The sequence below is a fragment of the Oratosquilla oratoria genome, chromosome 25 (genome assembly GCF_046742065.1).
Source record: "Oratosquilla oratoria isolate Oo_2021 chromosome 25, ASM4674206v1, whole genome shotgun sequence".
Classification (NCBI taxonomy): Eukaryota; Metazoa; Arthropoda; class Malacostraca; order Stomatopoda; family Squillidae; genus Oratosquilla; species Oratosquilla oratoria.
The window spans coordinates 27,336,019-27,353,544 of NC_134801.1; the positions used below are offsets into that span (position 1 = coordinate 27,336,019).

General features: G+C 38.8%; 1 protein-coding gene across 3 annotated transcripts in view; it reads left to right on the plus strand.

The window, feature by feature from the left end:
- The window catches only part of LOC143038878 (ankyrin repeat and SOCS box protein 12-like), a 27,917-nt gene extending 10,987 nt beyond the window's left edge, over positions 1-16,930 (plus strand). For 2 of the 3 annotated variants that reach the window (XM_076208543.1, XM_076208544.1), the window contains exons 4-7: positions 1,632-1,730; positions 1,988-2,208; positions 12,511-12,644; positions 16,145-16,930. In XM_076208543.1, the coding sequence (XP_076064658.1) occupies positions 1,632-1,730; positions 1,988-2,208; positions 12,511-12,644; positions 16,145-16,335 (645 nt within the window). In that variant the 3' untranslated portion in view covers positions 16,336-16,930. Of the gene's footprint in view, positions 1-1,631; positions 1,731-1,987; positions 2,209-7,727; positions 7,979-12,510; positions 12,645-16,144 lie in introns of those variants that run through there. The other variant, XM_076208545.1, reaches the window with a different exon arrangement.
- Positions 16,931-17,526: the final 596 nt, after the last annotated feature.

Here is a 17,526-nt window from a genome sequence, read left to right on the forward strand (position 1 = left end):
CAGGTTCATCACCCCGCATTAACACAGTATCAAAGCAGAATCTGCCTGACAACAGACTACAACTGCTCCAGATGCAATCACCACACACGAGGCATAACCCCTTCTGCACTGTCATACACTCATTCCTTCTAGACAGAGCCGCAAAGTTTATTTACTGAATGACTCATGGGTTGAATTAGTGACCGCGACCAGTTTCCGGTCTCGTGCAAGAGACCGAGGCAACGGGCTGATAGTGCTGTATACAATAAAGGAACTGTGCTTGTGATGTTCTATCTCCTATTCTTCAAATTCATTTACGGTTCCAACTTGAGCTACATCATCTAAGCTATTACAGGTGTTGGATCTGTACGGAAAAGTGTATTTCTTAATATCCTGCAGAATTTTTTATTTTCAATGTGTTTCCATGATTTCGTGATGCCTCTGTCTCCGACCAACCCCTTCAGTGACCTGAGTACCACAATAAAATTTCCTTTCTCTTCGTTCCTTTAATAATGGCAGTGCTTTTAGTCTTTCCTCTTGCAATTTATCTGCACGGCTTGAACAGTGGCATAGACATGAGGGGGGGTTGGGGGTAGGGGTGGGGTTGGGGATTGGGTGAGGGTTGTTGGGCACGTGATTCTACATAAGACTGTCTCCCCAGATATCACCTCGTGCTGGAAAAAAAAAAAGCCTAAAGATTCCATAGACTGTAATTCAACAGAAACTCGTTTTTAATAACTAATTTAGCTAAGACCGCATTCGGTAAGTAGAATAGTTCATTATATGTAGTTTGTTATTGGTCTCATTACAAATTGCTTATAGTATTTAGATCTAACGTTTGATTGATTAATGTCAACCATAGCTGATTACACCAGAAATTATGCTTGCATTTTTTATTCTTTTTACTAATATGTCATACATTATTACTCAACATTATATGTTGTATGCTATCGAGGTCCAACTGAAAGTTTGTCTATGGACGAGCCCCACCAGGAAAACAAATACCCCCCCCCCCAAAAAAAAAAAAAAAAAAAAACTACGAAATGTGTGGGGATCGTAATACCGCTGCATATGCCAATCTAGGGTGGAATAGGCTATCATTATATCTTCATTCATGTACTGAAAAGCCACTTTTGTGTTCAACAAGCCAATGCCTTGCCCACAACCTTGTCTTGCCTACAACTTGTCTTCCCGGTGACAAGTCATCCCTGATCAATATTCATGTGATCAGTGCGTGCTAATATTGTAGTTTAACATCTTTGTGCTAATGCTATTTTTAGATCAGTATACTTTTCATCCTTTTGTCATGTCACCATTAGTCAAGTTGATAATATTTTTTTTTTGTGGTATCATAAATGTAACCCAAAACACTAATTGCACCTTACCCACAACAATGTCAGTGGCATAAGTGTTATCATGGTGCTAGTAAGGCTGTTGGATGCATTCCCAAGGAAACTATTTATGATCTCCCATAGCTACATAAGCTGTGATTGCTGTCTTTACAAGTTGTTAGAATATTGAAGCCTCTCGATGCATGGGAAAGAGATTGTATTTATTCATTTATTGATTGATTGATTTTTGCATGCTAGCTTAAGTTTAGTATGAATGTGAAAGAGCGATCTTTTTTGTAACAAACTTACTTCGTTTGTCAGGCCCTTCTTGATGCAGGTGCCAACCCAGAGGGAAGCAGTAAGAATAGAACGTCACCACTTCTCATTGCTGTTAGAGATGGCTTTGTAGAGGGAGTAGAGGTAAGCTAGTAGTAGTAGTCTCAGCCTATGTTACCTTTACATTCAGTAATTCATATTCTTTTTAAGTATATTACCCATAAATGGATATATTTTGCGGGTTTACGATATAAAGATTTTTTCCTTGATCTTCACGTAATTTTTTTTTTAATGAAAATCAAACTTTCAATGGTAAAATTATCCTAGATAATTCATTAGATGTTATTACACTGTAGCAAAACCAAAACATGAACATTTAAAGTACTTATATAACTTTTCAGATATTATTAGAATACGGAGCAGACACTGAACCTCTGGAACATCTGAAGACTTGCATACCTGGCTGGCCCTTGCAACACGCTGTCGTGTATGCTCATTTCTCAAGTTTCCTTGTAATGTTGCGTGGAGGGGCATGTGCCGACTTAAAGAAACTGCCAAGGACACCAGAATCTAAAGTTATTGCTCGACTCTCCATACCTCATACAGTATTGAAATATGCAAGGTGAGTGGTCGTAGCACAATATTGTCCATTAGGATATGATTACTCTAATGAGCTGGTTACGTTAGTCAACAAAAATTTTGTCCCATGATAAATGTTATCTGTTTCTTATTTTTTTTTTTTTTTTTTTGCATACTCAACCTCAATATGTATTCAGAATCTCTCTATTATTCATCACTTTTATTCTATTGTCGGTACTCGGTACATAATTACAGATAGTATATGTATATCAGTGTTCTACTGGTTACTTGAAACAAAATGGAAACAAAAACAAACTTAACTATTTACACACACACACACACAATAGTCTAGATAAAACGAGAAATGAAGACGAGGAAGATTGCAAATTGTTACAAGATATAGCCAGTATATATACATGGAGTCGAACGTGGAAATTAAACTCAATGCCAAAAATGAAAACTATTGGAAATGGCTAAAAGCTCAAAAAGACCATCAGTGAATTACTCAGTTAAGGAGAGAAAGAGAGAAAAAAAAAAAAGAGGGAAAAGAAAGGAAGAAAGAGAGAAGAATATGAGAATGTTGGTCACCAACATATCACCAAAATAGAGGACGAAACATATTTCACATGAACAATGAGATGATGGTAAAAAAAAACAAAATGTATATATAGATTACCTGATACGCCCTGGGGTGGAATATGCAGTGCATAACGCGAAGCATGTAAACAATAGATCAGATGAGATGCATGAAGAACGATTAAAACACTGGACCCATCACTGAAAGAAGGAATTGATAGACTCGACTTGATTGTAGTGGTCAGGTCATTAAAAGGAAAATATAAAATTGACAGAGATGATCTAGGACAGGAGAGAGTCACGAGGTCATGAGAACAGACCGAAAGAAAAGTCTTTAGGAAGTTAAGAAACATTTTTCCAGATAGATCCATACAGTCTTGGACTATCTTAGAAGTTGATATTGTCCAATCTGAAACAAGAAGGTATAATAGTTGAAAAAAGAAACAGCAAGTTTAACTCCTTTACCGTACATTATAATTATGTATCTGACTGTATACCAAGGGCCTCTTCTCCTTATAAGTGAGGTAGTCAGCCAAGGCACGCACCCGCTCCCATCCATTCCACTCCCATCCACCACCCATTTGTTCCCTCTCATTTTAGTTCCTCGTGGATGAAGGATCATCCGTATTTACTGCCCACTACCAGGATCAGAAACAATGCAGCAAGACACAATACATCCCCTCACACGAAAAATAGAGAAGACAGGAAGAAATACCTTCAGACTGCGCCAAAATACCATCCATACACAAAAATTCACTCACACCTATCCCCTGCTTTCTCGCTTGCAATTATGTAAATGCAATTGAATATACGCACATACACCACTCACGCTTTAGAACGTCACATTATTGCAGTCCATCGTAGTCGATGACGACTTTCATTTCTTACTAGGATGATGCGATGAAGGATGAGGCGTTAGGGTTGTTGTAGCCCACGTCGTCTGTGAGTGTTCTTATGGCTTACTAGTCCAATTCTTGAGCTGCATATGTTCCCACACATTAGACATATCCACTGGCGGTTTGGTGGAGCAAGGGCTTCTCTATTGGCATGTCACCGTTGTCTTTTTAGTGCACGTTGATTTGTGCGGTCCAAGGTGGTGCGGTTATTTGCAAGGGCCTCAAGGTTGGAGGGTGTTATCAGGCATTTCTTTAACGTCGATTTTATGTGATCCTTATACCTCTTTTTAGGGCCACCAGGTCTTCGGTGGCTGTTTTGTAATTGTCCATAGAGTATTTTTCTTGGCAGTCGTTCCTCTGATACGTGGATAACATGTTCAAGCCAGTTAAGCTGCCGTTTTGCAACCATGGCCTCAATGCTTACATTTTTTGTACATTCAAGGATCTGGGTGTGGCACTCGATCTTTCCATGTGAGGCCAAGGATCTTTGGGAGCCATGAGATATTAAAGTGCTCCAGTTGTACTAGGTGACGTTGGTAAGTGGTCCAAGTCTCAGTACCATACAGCAATGTGGAAATGCATACTGATTCATAAACCTGGATTTTGGTTGTTAATTTCAGGTGTTTGTTGTTAAAAACTTTGGACCTTAGTGTTATTTCCGCTGCTACCAACACTTTCAGTTCCCTTCTGTGATATAGTAATTCTTCATTCACTACAACTTTCTTCACTTTCTTTTTATCCTTTTAGTATTGTAAGTCACTCATCTGTAGGCCCCATGCCTCTTTCGTAACGTATGTATCTAGTCAAGTTCCATTACTCAGTAACGAAGGTGAATTAAATTGAACTTAAACTTTTCTTCATTTTCTTCACGAATTCTGGTACAACGTAAGGTCTTAGGACACCAGAGGATTCCCCCTGGGATCCTCTTACACACACCAAGCCAAGTCTGCTTCGGCGTCACTATTCAATTCATCCAATAACTTTGAACGTTACAAATAAGTGCTACCCTTTAAGGGCGTGACTTTACCTCCATGCACCAATAATTTTTCTCCTCCTCCACCCTTTTCTCCAATCAGAAAGACTGTTATACTGTCTCAAACAATACTGTTTACGCAAGCAATCTGTCGCAAGCTGAGCGTGGCTTGTATGTTTACATTTCGTCACAACATCACTTTTATTGATACCCTAGCTTGTGTTTACAAACTTTAGGCGGTAAGCGAGAATTTGCAACTCTGCACTTCCTATAATATGCAACTCTGCACTTCCTATCGGCCATCGTTTCAAAACATCCAAGTGATAAAATTTGCATATCTTTTCACCTACCCCTCTATCTACTTAAAAGTCTACCTCTATCTACCGGCCTCTTACAATTAGTGTGCCAAAAGAATGTGATACTTTGTTAATTTTGTCGATGATATCATTGTCAATTTTGGTGGTAGAAGAAACAATGCTGCCAAGGTACTTAAAAAAAGGGCACAGTCTTAAACTCAGCTCCATTGATATTAAAGGAGGGTATATTTTGGTTTTGATTGGATCACTGGATTATAATTTCAGTTTTGCTTGTGTTTATTTGGAGTCCAAACGCTTGATAGATGGAGGATAACGAATCAAACATGCGTTGCATGGAGTCAGCTGTGTGAACTACAAGGGCGGCATCATCTGCTTACTGAGTTCAATACCTGTTGTGTGGTTGTTTTGGTGTGTGCTTGGAGTCTTTGGATGTTAAATAGACTCCCGTCCAGTCGGCATTCTCTTTTAACTCCGTCGTCCTCTCTGAGCGTAGTCTGCAGGAGATTCATTGCTACGAATGTGAAGAGGTTGAAAAGCACTGGGGCCAAGACGTTCCCCTGCTTTACCCCAACTTCTACAGGAAAAGGTGTTGATTCTCTGCCGCTAATACTAACTTTCGCTTCCATGCCAAAGTGAAACAGCTGGATTATCTTGATGAACTTCTCTGGTACTCCGTATTTCAGGAGGGTTTTCCAGAAAAGCTCCCGGGGCACTGTGTCAAAAGCCAGTCGGGATGTGAGCATCTTTTATGCCGACGCTCACTTCCGCAATTTTAAGCATGATGGAGCAAAGTTTGCGCCATTCATCGTCAGGGTCCTCTGGGTATAATGTAATCAAGCATGTGCCAGTGACCTGATCTTGGATGTTTCCATGTGTTTTTGAACTGGTTTTTCTGCTGGAACATGGTGTTGGTAATACCAACTTCATGCTCAGCACAAAGTGAAAGGAGTCTGAGGCCGTTGATCTTGCCTGTGCCTTGACAACCTAATGCTCTGTTAGCTTTATTCCTGGCGCTAATGCACTGTTTCCTGGGTTTAAGGTCTGGACTCACTAGAACTTCCAAGTCGCTCTCGCACTCAGTTTTCTCTAAAAGCGTGTTATCTAAGCTGTATTTATTTTTGGGGTTTAACACGCTACACTTAGAGATACTGAAGTTCATTTGCCATTTCACCGACCATGTGAACAATTTGTTAAGATCATCCTGCAGAATCTCTGCGTCGTCTCCTGACCTAATTAGGCGTCCTATTTTAGTATCGTCCGCAAGCTTACTAACATCACTATTTATCCCATCGTCTAAGTCGTTTATGTACATAATGAACAAAAGGACCCAAAACCGAGGCCTGGGGAACCCCACTAGTAACATTGCCCCACCTGGATTTTACTCCATTTATGGTGACCCGATGTTTTCTGTTACTGATCCAAGCTCTGATCCATTCTAACACTTTTCCTCATATGCCATGGGCTTTGATTTTAGTTAGTCGTCTCTGGTGTGGCACCTTGTCGAACGCTTTGCTAAAGTCAAGGTAAATAACATCGTAATTATCATTGTTATCTGACGCCTTATATACTTTACTGTAAAAGGATAGAAGATTAGTCACACATGACTTACCCTTGGAGAAACCATACTGTGTGTCACGAATTAAATTATGTCCTCTGAGTCTATTTACTATTATTGATTCAAGCATTTTACCTATAACCGATGTCAAACTGATTGGCCTGTAGTTGCATATAGACGATCTATCTCCCTTCTTAAAAACAGGAACAACATTTGCTTGCCTCCAAGCAGTAGGCACAAAACCAGTGTCTACTGATTTATTAAATATTTCAGTTAACTGGTCGCAGATTTCAAATTTACACTCCTTTAGCATTCTCGGAAAAAATTCGTCTGGACCCGGGGATTTTGTAGCTTTAAGTCTTTCAATCTGCTTGACTACTTCTACTTTACTAATGCTGATATTAGATAGTCTACTTTCTTCATCCCCACTGAAAATCGGATCGCAGTCAGGTACTTCATCTAACCTCTCAATAGTAAAGACCGAGAGAAAATAATTGTTAAACTCATCACTCATTTTTTCCTCCGATTCTATCATGACATTTTCATCGTTTTTAATTGGGCCTATTCTTTCTCTATTTTTTGTTCTGTAGAGATGAATGAAACCCTTTGGGTTGGATCTTCCCAATTTCCTCCAACGCGTGCATTGAAGTCACCTATAATCACCACCTTATCTGATTTGCTGATGTTTTAAAGAGTGGCATCAAGAGCACTGTCTGTAGAATGTGTCTTTAGTGGCTTCATCAGTGGTTAATGTAGGTGCATATGGACTCATCAGGGTCAAGTATCTGTTTTTGACGAGGGGAATGCGTCAAGCCATTAGTCGTCCGTTGATACCAGTTGGACCTTCAGGCATACTGGCTAGAAGTTTGTTTTTGATTGCAAATCCCATTCCGTGAATTCTTGGTGCGTCTTTCGCTAAGCCTCTCCAGAAAAACGTGTAACCCTCTGCTGCTTCTGTTAGGAAATCCTCGTCTGGAAGACGGGTCTCACAGCAGTAATGTTCATATCGTATCTACTATGCTCATTAGCAATCAGAGCTGTTCTGCGGGGAGGTCTTGTGACTGTTTCTTTGGTTTGGTCCTGGAGAGTTCTAATGTTTCATGATGCTAGTTTCAAATTCAATTTGTGTTTGTTTTATTTTACAACCGAATTTAACGTTGTCCGACTGACCGCGGCTTGCCAGCCAGAGATATGTTGGAGTAGACAATTTTTAGGCTATCTTTTCTAGGCCCTTTCTTTAACTAGGGTGAGCTACGGGGCATCCTATAAAGGCCAGCGCAGTCACGCATGGAGCTGCCGAAATCGAGCACTACTCCAGCCCACCCGTCAGCGACTATACAGCATGTGCCGCCCAACGTGCAGTACTCAGGCTAGAGGCTTCCAGTCTAACGCAAACTTACCCCTACCGCCCTGCCCCATCGCCGTGAAACTTTAAGGCTGATTGTTTGGTGTGAAAAATTGATGAGTTCAGGAAGAAATGATGCATTCCCAGGTGAGATGTTTAGTGTGAGACAGTTGCTTGGGCTGGGCAAAGGCTAAAAATCTTGACAGGGCCATCCAATGACACGTGGGAAGGTAGATCCACGACAACCTGCCAAGATGTACCTGTTGCAGAGGATTACCAAAGACCTATGGAAGAAACTATCCTGACCCTCGCCTCAATGCCTATCCACAAGACATGCTTTATCCTCGGGGAAACACCCTAAGCCTTCCAAGGTCTGCTCCCTGTAGCATTATCCCAACTAAAGGTAAACCACAAAGCAGTTGGGTAGGGGTTAGTAGTGAACTAGGACGTATCTACACGTCGGTGGGTTTTCGGTCATTACTTCTAGGGCCCCCCTGCTGCTCCGATATCCTCTGCTGGTTTAGCTTGGGGCCGCAAGGCACCCAGTTACCGTGTGTGACCGATAGAGGCAGAGCAGAGGTCTTGACGATGGAGAGGCTTTGTACTGTCAGGAGGAGACTTACTCTACTCCCCGTTCGCACAAGGGCTAGCCAGCGGTAGCAACTGAAAGCGAGAGAGCTTGCGAAGCAAGTAACTTACACTAGCTTATAGCTACCACACAAGACGCATCACATCGTTATGCGAATATACACACACACACACACAAACACATACAAATACATGCACACACGCACGCACACACATACACACACACACACACACACACACACACACACACACACTAGAGATAAAACTAAGATCACAAATGGTAGTAGAAGACACATTTGAAAAAGTAGATAAGTTGGCAAAGAGTGAACTTTACAATAAGATACGGATAAAAAGAGAAAATGAGTATTGAGGAATCAGAAAAAGAGAAGACACTAAAAGATGAAACTAAGAAAAAACAAAAAAACAAAACAAAAAACGCAAAGAGAACGGAGACCGAAAGCAAGGAATTGTATTGGAGAGTAATCGACATGAGACTGAGAAAATGGTACATCAGAATGGACGGGAAAAAAAAGGAAAAAAAAAAAAGAAAAAAAAAAGGCCCATACTAATATCAACGGATTAATTTCAGGACTGAATGAACTTAATGATTACATGTTAGAAGAAAAACCAGACATAATGGAAATTGTGGAGACTAAATTAAGGGGTGCAATACCACCCATCAATGTTGGACAAGGATTATGCAATAGCTGGATTAAAAACAGAGACAAGAAACAAGGAGGAGGAATCATGTTCTTGGCCAAGAAAAACTTGAATGTGACAAAAATTGCAGAGGGGAAAGGTAATGTAGAAATGATCATGATAAAAGTCGAAGACAAAGACATGAAAAGTAGAAAGTTTGTGGTGACTTATGTGCCCCGAAAAACGAACGCTTGGAAGGAGAACGAGCATATGAAAATGCTAGAAGATACAAGGCATTCATTAAATGAGATACTAATGGGCGGAAGTAACCTGGTAATTATGGGGGACTTTAACTGTAGAGAAATTTGTTGGAAGGACATGACAGTGAAAGGCAGAGAAGACTTGTGGAGTAATGTATTACTGGATATGACCATGGAATGACACAGTGGGTCAGTGAAAACACCAGATACAAAAATAATGAGGAGCCGTCGAGACTAGATTTAATATTTACAACAGAACCTGAAATTGTGGATAAAATCCAATATAAGACACCAGTTGGAAAGAGGGACCATATACTTATTGAGACTGAGCTAAAGGAAGAAATATACACGGAGAGAAATGAAAAGCAAGGGAAAGGAAGGTTGACGTACAGCAAAACAGACTTCGGAAAACTAAAGAAATTCCTTCAGAATGCAAATTGGGAAAAAAATTTACATGGAAGAGACAAAAGTGGAAGAGAAATGGGTAATGTTGATGGAAAATTACAATGAAGGGGTGAATAGGCACGTACCAAGACAAAAGCTAGAGAGAGTGTACATTAAATTCTGGTTCAATGGAAGATGCAGTGATGCAAAAGACAGAAGGAATAAAGCTTGGAAAAAATGGAGAAAATATAAAAAATCTGGAAAATGGCAAGTATATATAAACTATAGAAATGAGTATGTAAAAGTCCGAAGAGAGGAACAAAGGAACTATGAAAAAGACATTATAGATAAATGCAAAGAGCAACCAAAACTATTCTATCGATACGTGAACGATAAACTTAAAAATAAACAATAAATGGTAAAACTCCGCCAAGGAAATGTAGAATACACAGAAGATTTAGAAATGGCCAAAGTCATGAATAATCACTTCAAGTCTGTTTTCACTAGAGAGAAGGCACAATATTGGGACGGAGGAAATGAAGTGCGATCTCCCCCCATGAGCGAGATAATAATAACGCAAAAAGAAATAATGGAACAACTATCAAACCTTGATGTCAGGAAATCGCATGACCCGAACGGAATTGTAAATTGGATTCTAAAAGAATGCAAAGAAGAACTAATGGACAAAATGTATAACATAATAAGTTGCTCACTTAAAGAAGGAAAAATACCAAAAGACTGGGAAAATGCTAACATTGTACCAATATATAAAGGAGGAAACAAGGAAGAACCAACTAATTATAGACCGGTCTCACTAACAAGCACTATAGTCAAAATTTGTGAGAAAATTATCAAGAACAGATGGGTTAAACACCTGGAAGAAAATAACATAATAAACCCAAGACAATTTGGGTTCAGACAAGGAAGATCATGTAATACAAACTTAATAGGTTTTTACTCAAGATTAATAGACATAGTGCAAGAAAGGGATGGATGGGCTGATTGTGCCTTCGAGACTTACAAAAAGCTTTCGACAAAGTACCACACACAAATTATTAAAATAACTGGAACATATAGGAGGGATACAAGGGAACCTACTAAAATGGATGGAGGACTTCCTGATTGGTAGAAAGATGAGAATATTACTCAGAGAAAGATCTTCAGGTTGGAAAGAGGTGATCAGTGGAGTTCCGTAAGGATCTGTACTGGCTCCAATAATGTTTGCATTTATGTGAATGACATGGATGATGATGTGCAATGTTATATGAGCTTCTTTGCAGACGACGCTAAATGTGAAGGAAAGTAAAAACTGAAACGGATTGCGAATCACTACAGGAAGACCTGAATAAGATGTGGAACTGGAGTCAGAAATGGGAAGTGTAGCATAATGGAGTTTAGAAAAAATAAAAATAGAATATCAGGACAATATAAGATTGTAACTAAGGAGGTAAAGAAAGTGGGATAAAAAAAAATTGGTGTAATTATCTCAAACTACTTGTCCTATGACAAACAGATAAACAAAATTGTTGGAGAATCCTATAACTTGCTAAGATCAATAAAAGTGGCATTTACATATTTGGATGAAGAAATTATTTAAAAAAAAATATTAGTCACACTGATAAGGCCTAGACTAGAATATGCGGCGACATTGTGGTCACCCAGTACCAAAAAGAATATAAAGAAAATAGAAAGAATCCAGAGAGGAGCCATAAAAATGGCCTCTGCTCTTGCAAACTTATCATATGAGGAGAGAATGGCTAAACTGGAGTTACCGACTCTGGAGCAAAGAAGAGAGAGAGGCGACCTACTGACCATCTACAGAATCATGAAGGGCACAGAAATACTCGATAGGGAGGACTTGTTAAACTGGGACAAGAGAATCACAAGCGTACATGGAAAGAAAAAAAAAGACATAGTTATAGAAGAGATCTGAAGAAAAACAGTTTTCCACATAGAGTGGTGGACACTTGGAACAAACTGGACGAAAAAGTAGTGTGCGCAAAAACCATTCATGAGTTTAAGAGCAAACTAGACACTGCGAGATACAAAGGCGGGACACCACGAGCGTAGCTCCCCTTCCCGTAAAATTCAACTAGGTAAATACATACAGACACACACACTGAGAAACATATAAACAAAGTTTTTGGAGAAACTTATAATTTAATAAGAACAATCAAAGTGGCATTTACATACCTGGACGAAGAAATGGTAAAGAAAATACTAGTCACTTTGATAAGACCAAGATTGGAATATGCAGCGACGACGTGGTCACCAAGTACAAAAAATGTATAACAAAACTTGAAAGAATACAAAGAGCAATTACAAAATTGGCACCAATACTCTCATACCTATCATATGGAGAGACTAGCAAAATTTGAGCTACAGACATTAGAGCAAAGAAGAGAGAGAGGAGACTTGATAACTATTTATAGAATCATGAAAGGCATAGAAAATATTAATAGAGAGGATCTAATAAAATGGGATAGTAGAAATACAAAAAAGACAGTTATAGAAGAGACCAGAAAAAGAATAGCTTTCCCCACAGAGTAATAGACATTTGGAACAAATTAGACGAGAAAGTGGTGTGTGCAAAAACAATACATGAATTTAAAAAGTCTAGATAAGATGAGATATGAAGACGGTACACGAGCATAGCTACCCTTCCCGTAAAATACAACTAGGTAAATACACACACACACACACACACACACACACACACACACACACACACACACAGTTTGAAATATGTTAGGAAGTATGGTCTATACATAGTTTATGACGATGAATGATAACGTATTCTTAACTTTTTCAGAAACTTTCCCGAATTTATTAATTTGTATCATGAATGTGGAGGAAACTTAAGACAAGTGGATCTAAATGGAGCTTTATCATCTGAAGTTCTGATTGAAGATTCACCAGCCAGAGAAGCTCTTTTATTACGAATAGGTAACTGATTACTTCTTGAACGATAAATTTTTTATTGGCAACACATTGTTAATGATTTAATGTGGTTTAGAGTCATATACATTTTTAATTTGCACAGCTAGATGTTAACATTATATTGTACAGAAGATCAGATTCAAAGAATTAGAATGAGGTTCTTTCCCTGTGCTTTAACTTGTCTCCAAAATAGTAGTACAGTTTGAGTGTATGTCTTGAGATGCATGATCTATAACTTCATTCACAATGACATTATATTTAAGGAAACTGAATCAAACCGTTTCATGTGAGTGTAATAAAAGGTGAGTATGCTTTATGGACAGCAGTTACGATGTTTTTCAGCTTTAGGTCAACTGAGGTTTTCAAAGAGATGGTGAATATTTGCTAGATATATGGTTTAGTCACTTTTTGATCAAATAATGCAAAAATAACTCCCAATTATTACGCACTGTGATAAAAAGGCCTATCAAAATATCGGTAGCAGACGAACTTTTCCTTCGCCAATCTTCTGCTGTTCTCGTAAGGCTCTATCGGCTGTGACGTCGATCTCGTTTTTTACATTCTGATGCATGCCATATGCGTGCACTATAAAATGCCGCAATGCGCTGTCAACTTGATCAGTGATCTGTCATATTTCGTGTGTTAGCAAGTTTTTATCAAGTGTTTAGTTCGAAAATGGTTTATTGTGTAGTCGCAAATTGCAACAATGATTCAACGAAACTTTCTGATGCGGATAGACTACATTTTCATTCTTTTTCGCAAGATTCTGTTCGCAAAAAGGACTGGATCATTTGGTGCAGACGGCACGAGTCATGGAAGCCTGGATTGAAAGCGAAACTGTTCGAAACATTTTGAAAAACGTACACTCGGGAGCTTGGCCTTGTCAACAAGCACGAAGGCCATGGTGAAATACTCGTATATCCAAAATGTCTGCACGTTGACGACAAGGAATTGCTGAAAGAAGGTAATAAGCCCAGTTAACACTGTCAAATATTTGATCAAATTTTCGTTCTCTCCCCAGTAGAGTGTAATAGAATTTAACAGTCTTTGACAGTGTGAACCTGGCGTTTCTTGTAAATTATAATCCAAAATGTAGTAAAGCGTTTGGTAAGGAACTGGCATGTAAAACTAGTTGACGGGGAATAGTAGCTACTGGCAATACTGCACCATGTTTTTAGGTTTGCACTTGCTTCATAGATGTACATCTACTCAGCAATCGTGCACCACATAGCCTGCTTATCACCTAGCTTTCAGGTTCAAAAGCACACAAAGAGCTTGAGCTCATAGTAACGCAGAAAGCACTTCTCAGGGGTATCGGTCAGCTCTCGCCTTGTCAACAAACACCAGTACTGGAATTGCACCACAACGTTGTGTGCTTCTTTGTTCCCAAATCCCAGTACTTTTTTCAACGAAACAATGAAAGGAACTTCAAACATCTTTTGATGCAATTTCACTACGGTAATTCAGGCACAAGGGGGCTGAATTCATATTGAGAATGGTGAAATACATGCATGGTGATTGAAAATTATCATGATTAATTTTCCACTTTCAAATTACTACTTGCTGCCCTTCATTTTAATGTGAATTCATGTAAAAAGCAGAAAACTGGAAAAATGGTGTTGAAATGGCGAAGAAGCTTGATCTAATATATGGTGGATGTATGAAGCATTATTGTGCTACATATTGCATCCAAAGTGTGAAACTGCATAGGACTTCCTACTGGAGCAATGTGATAAATCCAAAATTAATACTTGCCTAAACAATTTGTATTGTTCTGATAATATGACAAACTAAGCAATAAGACGTACAAACCATAAATCTCCATTTTGTGTTTACAGAATATGTACAGATTTTACTTTGTGAATTACTGATATTGCGTTCTGAATATCCATCATTCAAACCTGAAAGAGATGCCAAACTTCAGTCCGCTATGAAAGTTCCTGAACCAGTCTGTTCCAAGTATGAAAAGCAAGAGAAGTCTGACATTATTCAGAAACAAAGGTGCAGGTTTAATCGTCCAACACAGTGAACTCTTTTCATATACCAAGGACAAATAGTACTCCGAATATAATTCCAAGAATCTTAAGTAAACTCATTGCTGAAGGGTATTTAAATTCTGTGTAATGTCCATCTGGCGCAGGCCATATTTTCCTAATTCGGCCTCTGGCACAAACAGGAAGGGGCAGGCGATTTCTTTTGCCCAGTCGTTGCCAACACCACTCCACTAAATTACGATAAGCAAGATACCTGTACAGCCTGAAAGAAATAAAAGTACCAATTTATGATGACTCATTTTGCTGTAAATTGATCAAAATATGCATTTTTAGTCTTTTGTAGATTTTGTTACATGTATCCTTGTACCGCATCCACATTGGAACACGAGAGGGCATCCAAATCCGATAAATATTCTTCACTCGATGAGAAGTCACTTTCGTATTGCGTGCTGGCCATGTTGAAGAATGTAAACAGCAGCTGTTACGTCATCAGTACCTAGCGGTGGAAAATATAACTACGACATTGAAAAGTTGGTCTGCTATCAGGCACTTTTAGACCATGCTATTTGGATAAAATCAATAGTAGAACCGTGAATTTTAGTGTTCTAACTTCTAAGTTATATATTCATACATGAAATAACAAGAAACAAAGAAATACAAAACCTTCTCAGTTGGCCTTTAACCTCACCATACAAGATAGTAGTCTTTAGTTTACTCTTGCTACTAATAATCTATCTTGTTCGCCATGGCGTCACTTCGGTATTGGAAACCATCAGCCTACCTCAACTTCTCCTTTCCATATTAGGTGACACTTTCCATTTCATTCTGGCTAACGCCAGGATATCTTGGTATACTTAATTTTTACATATTTTACTAAGTAGCTAACGGTTCAACGAGGTTCTAACCTCAGAAATTTCATAAAGCTGTTGTTGTATATTCCTCCCAGTTATGTTACATATGGCATCATATGCAAATCATTGACAGCAAATATATATATATATATATATATATATATATATATATATATATATATATATATATATATATATGTGTGTGTGTGTGTGTGTGTGTGTGTGTGTGTGTGTGTGTGTGTGTGTGTGTGTGTGTGTGTGTGTGTGTGTGTGTGCCAATACATATTCCCTAGAGAGAAATTGTAGTAGTACATTATTGAATCACACAGAAAACCCACAGTCGGAGTGAAAAAAGAGAGAAATCTAACTTATACCTTTCGGCTGCTAATTGCAGCCCTTTTCAGGAAAGCCCTGTAAAGGGCTGCAGTTGGTAGCCGGAATGTAGAAGTCAGAGTTCTCCCATTTTTTTTTTTCTTTTTTTTTCACTCCGACTGTGGGTTTCTATTTGCAATATTATATATATATATATATATATATATATATATATATAATATATATATATATATATATATATATATATATATATATATATATATATATATATATATATACATATGCATTTCAAGTTCTAATATAATAAATATAATCTTTTATTTTTCAGGTAGTCCACTGTCACTGAAGTCTTTGTGTAGACTGAAAGTAAGGAGCCAATTAACAAGAAAGCGCTTACCATCAATATCCCAGCTGGATATACCTTTATGCCTTGCACAGTTTCTGAATTATTCAGAGTTTGAATGCTTTGCAAAGCGCACAAAAGAGAACCTGCATGTTAAGATCCCAGTTGAGGAGTGAATTCCAGTGCCTGGAGATGGTATTTAGGAAGTTATAAGAAGATATACCTTACAAGTGAAATTGAAAAGTCTCAAGACTCTAGTCAGCTCTCGTTTCATTCTATTCCTGTATTAATTTATTCGTTATACACATATATTTATGATTATTTATTCAGTCCAAAAGCCTTTAATGATTGCACACACACACACACGCACGCACACACACACACACACACACACACACACACACACACACACACACACACACACACACACACAACTTCGTGGCGCAGTGGTTAGGGTTCTCGCCTGCCACTACGGCGGTCCGGGTTCGAATTCCGCCCAGGGCCAAAATAATTTCAGTATCTCTACGCTGTGGGTTGTTACTCTAACTCTCGTGGGCGGGGAGTTAGGTGTGTGTGTGTGCGTGTAAGGTGACAGTTTTACCTATAGATCGGCCATACGAGTTCTGAGCTCTCATCCGGGAGGTTAATAACTGTCGATCCAAGACCATGGTGAATCACACACACACACACACACACACACACACACACACACACACACACACACACACACACACACACACACACACACACACACACACATATATATATATATATATATATATATATATATATATATATATATATATATATATATATATTATGTACACATACATAGAGGGATCTATTTACAAAACGAATATAAACCATTCCGGAGACCTGTTCGATAACCGATTTGTTAATTGATTGATGAGTGGTTTTGATCCCTTCCTGAAACCCATATTGAAACACGAAAACTGAAAATATGCACAATGAATAGGAAATACTCTGCTCGCTGCTCGTTCGAATTTGAGCTCGTTAAACGAAATACATTTTTTTTTTCAGAAAAACCTTCGATATTCAATTTGTTCGAATATGAAGACTTCTTTACATACATACAAACACATGCAATCACGCACACACACACACACACACACACACACACACACACCTCTCATGGCGCTGTGGTTAGAGCTCTGGCCTGCCACTACGGACAACTCTCGTGGGCGGGGAGTTGGGGGTGTGTGTGTGTGCAAGGTCATAGCATTACCCATAGATCGGACCTACGAGCTCTGAGCTCTCTTCCAGGAGGGAAATAGCTGTCGATCACGAGTCCAACACGTGATCCAAAAGACCAAGTGAAAGACCAAGTGAATACACACACACACACA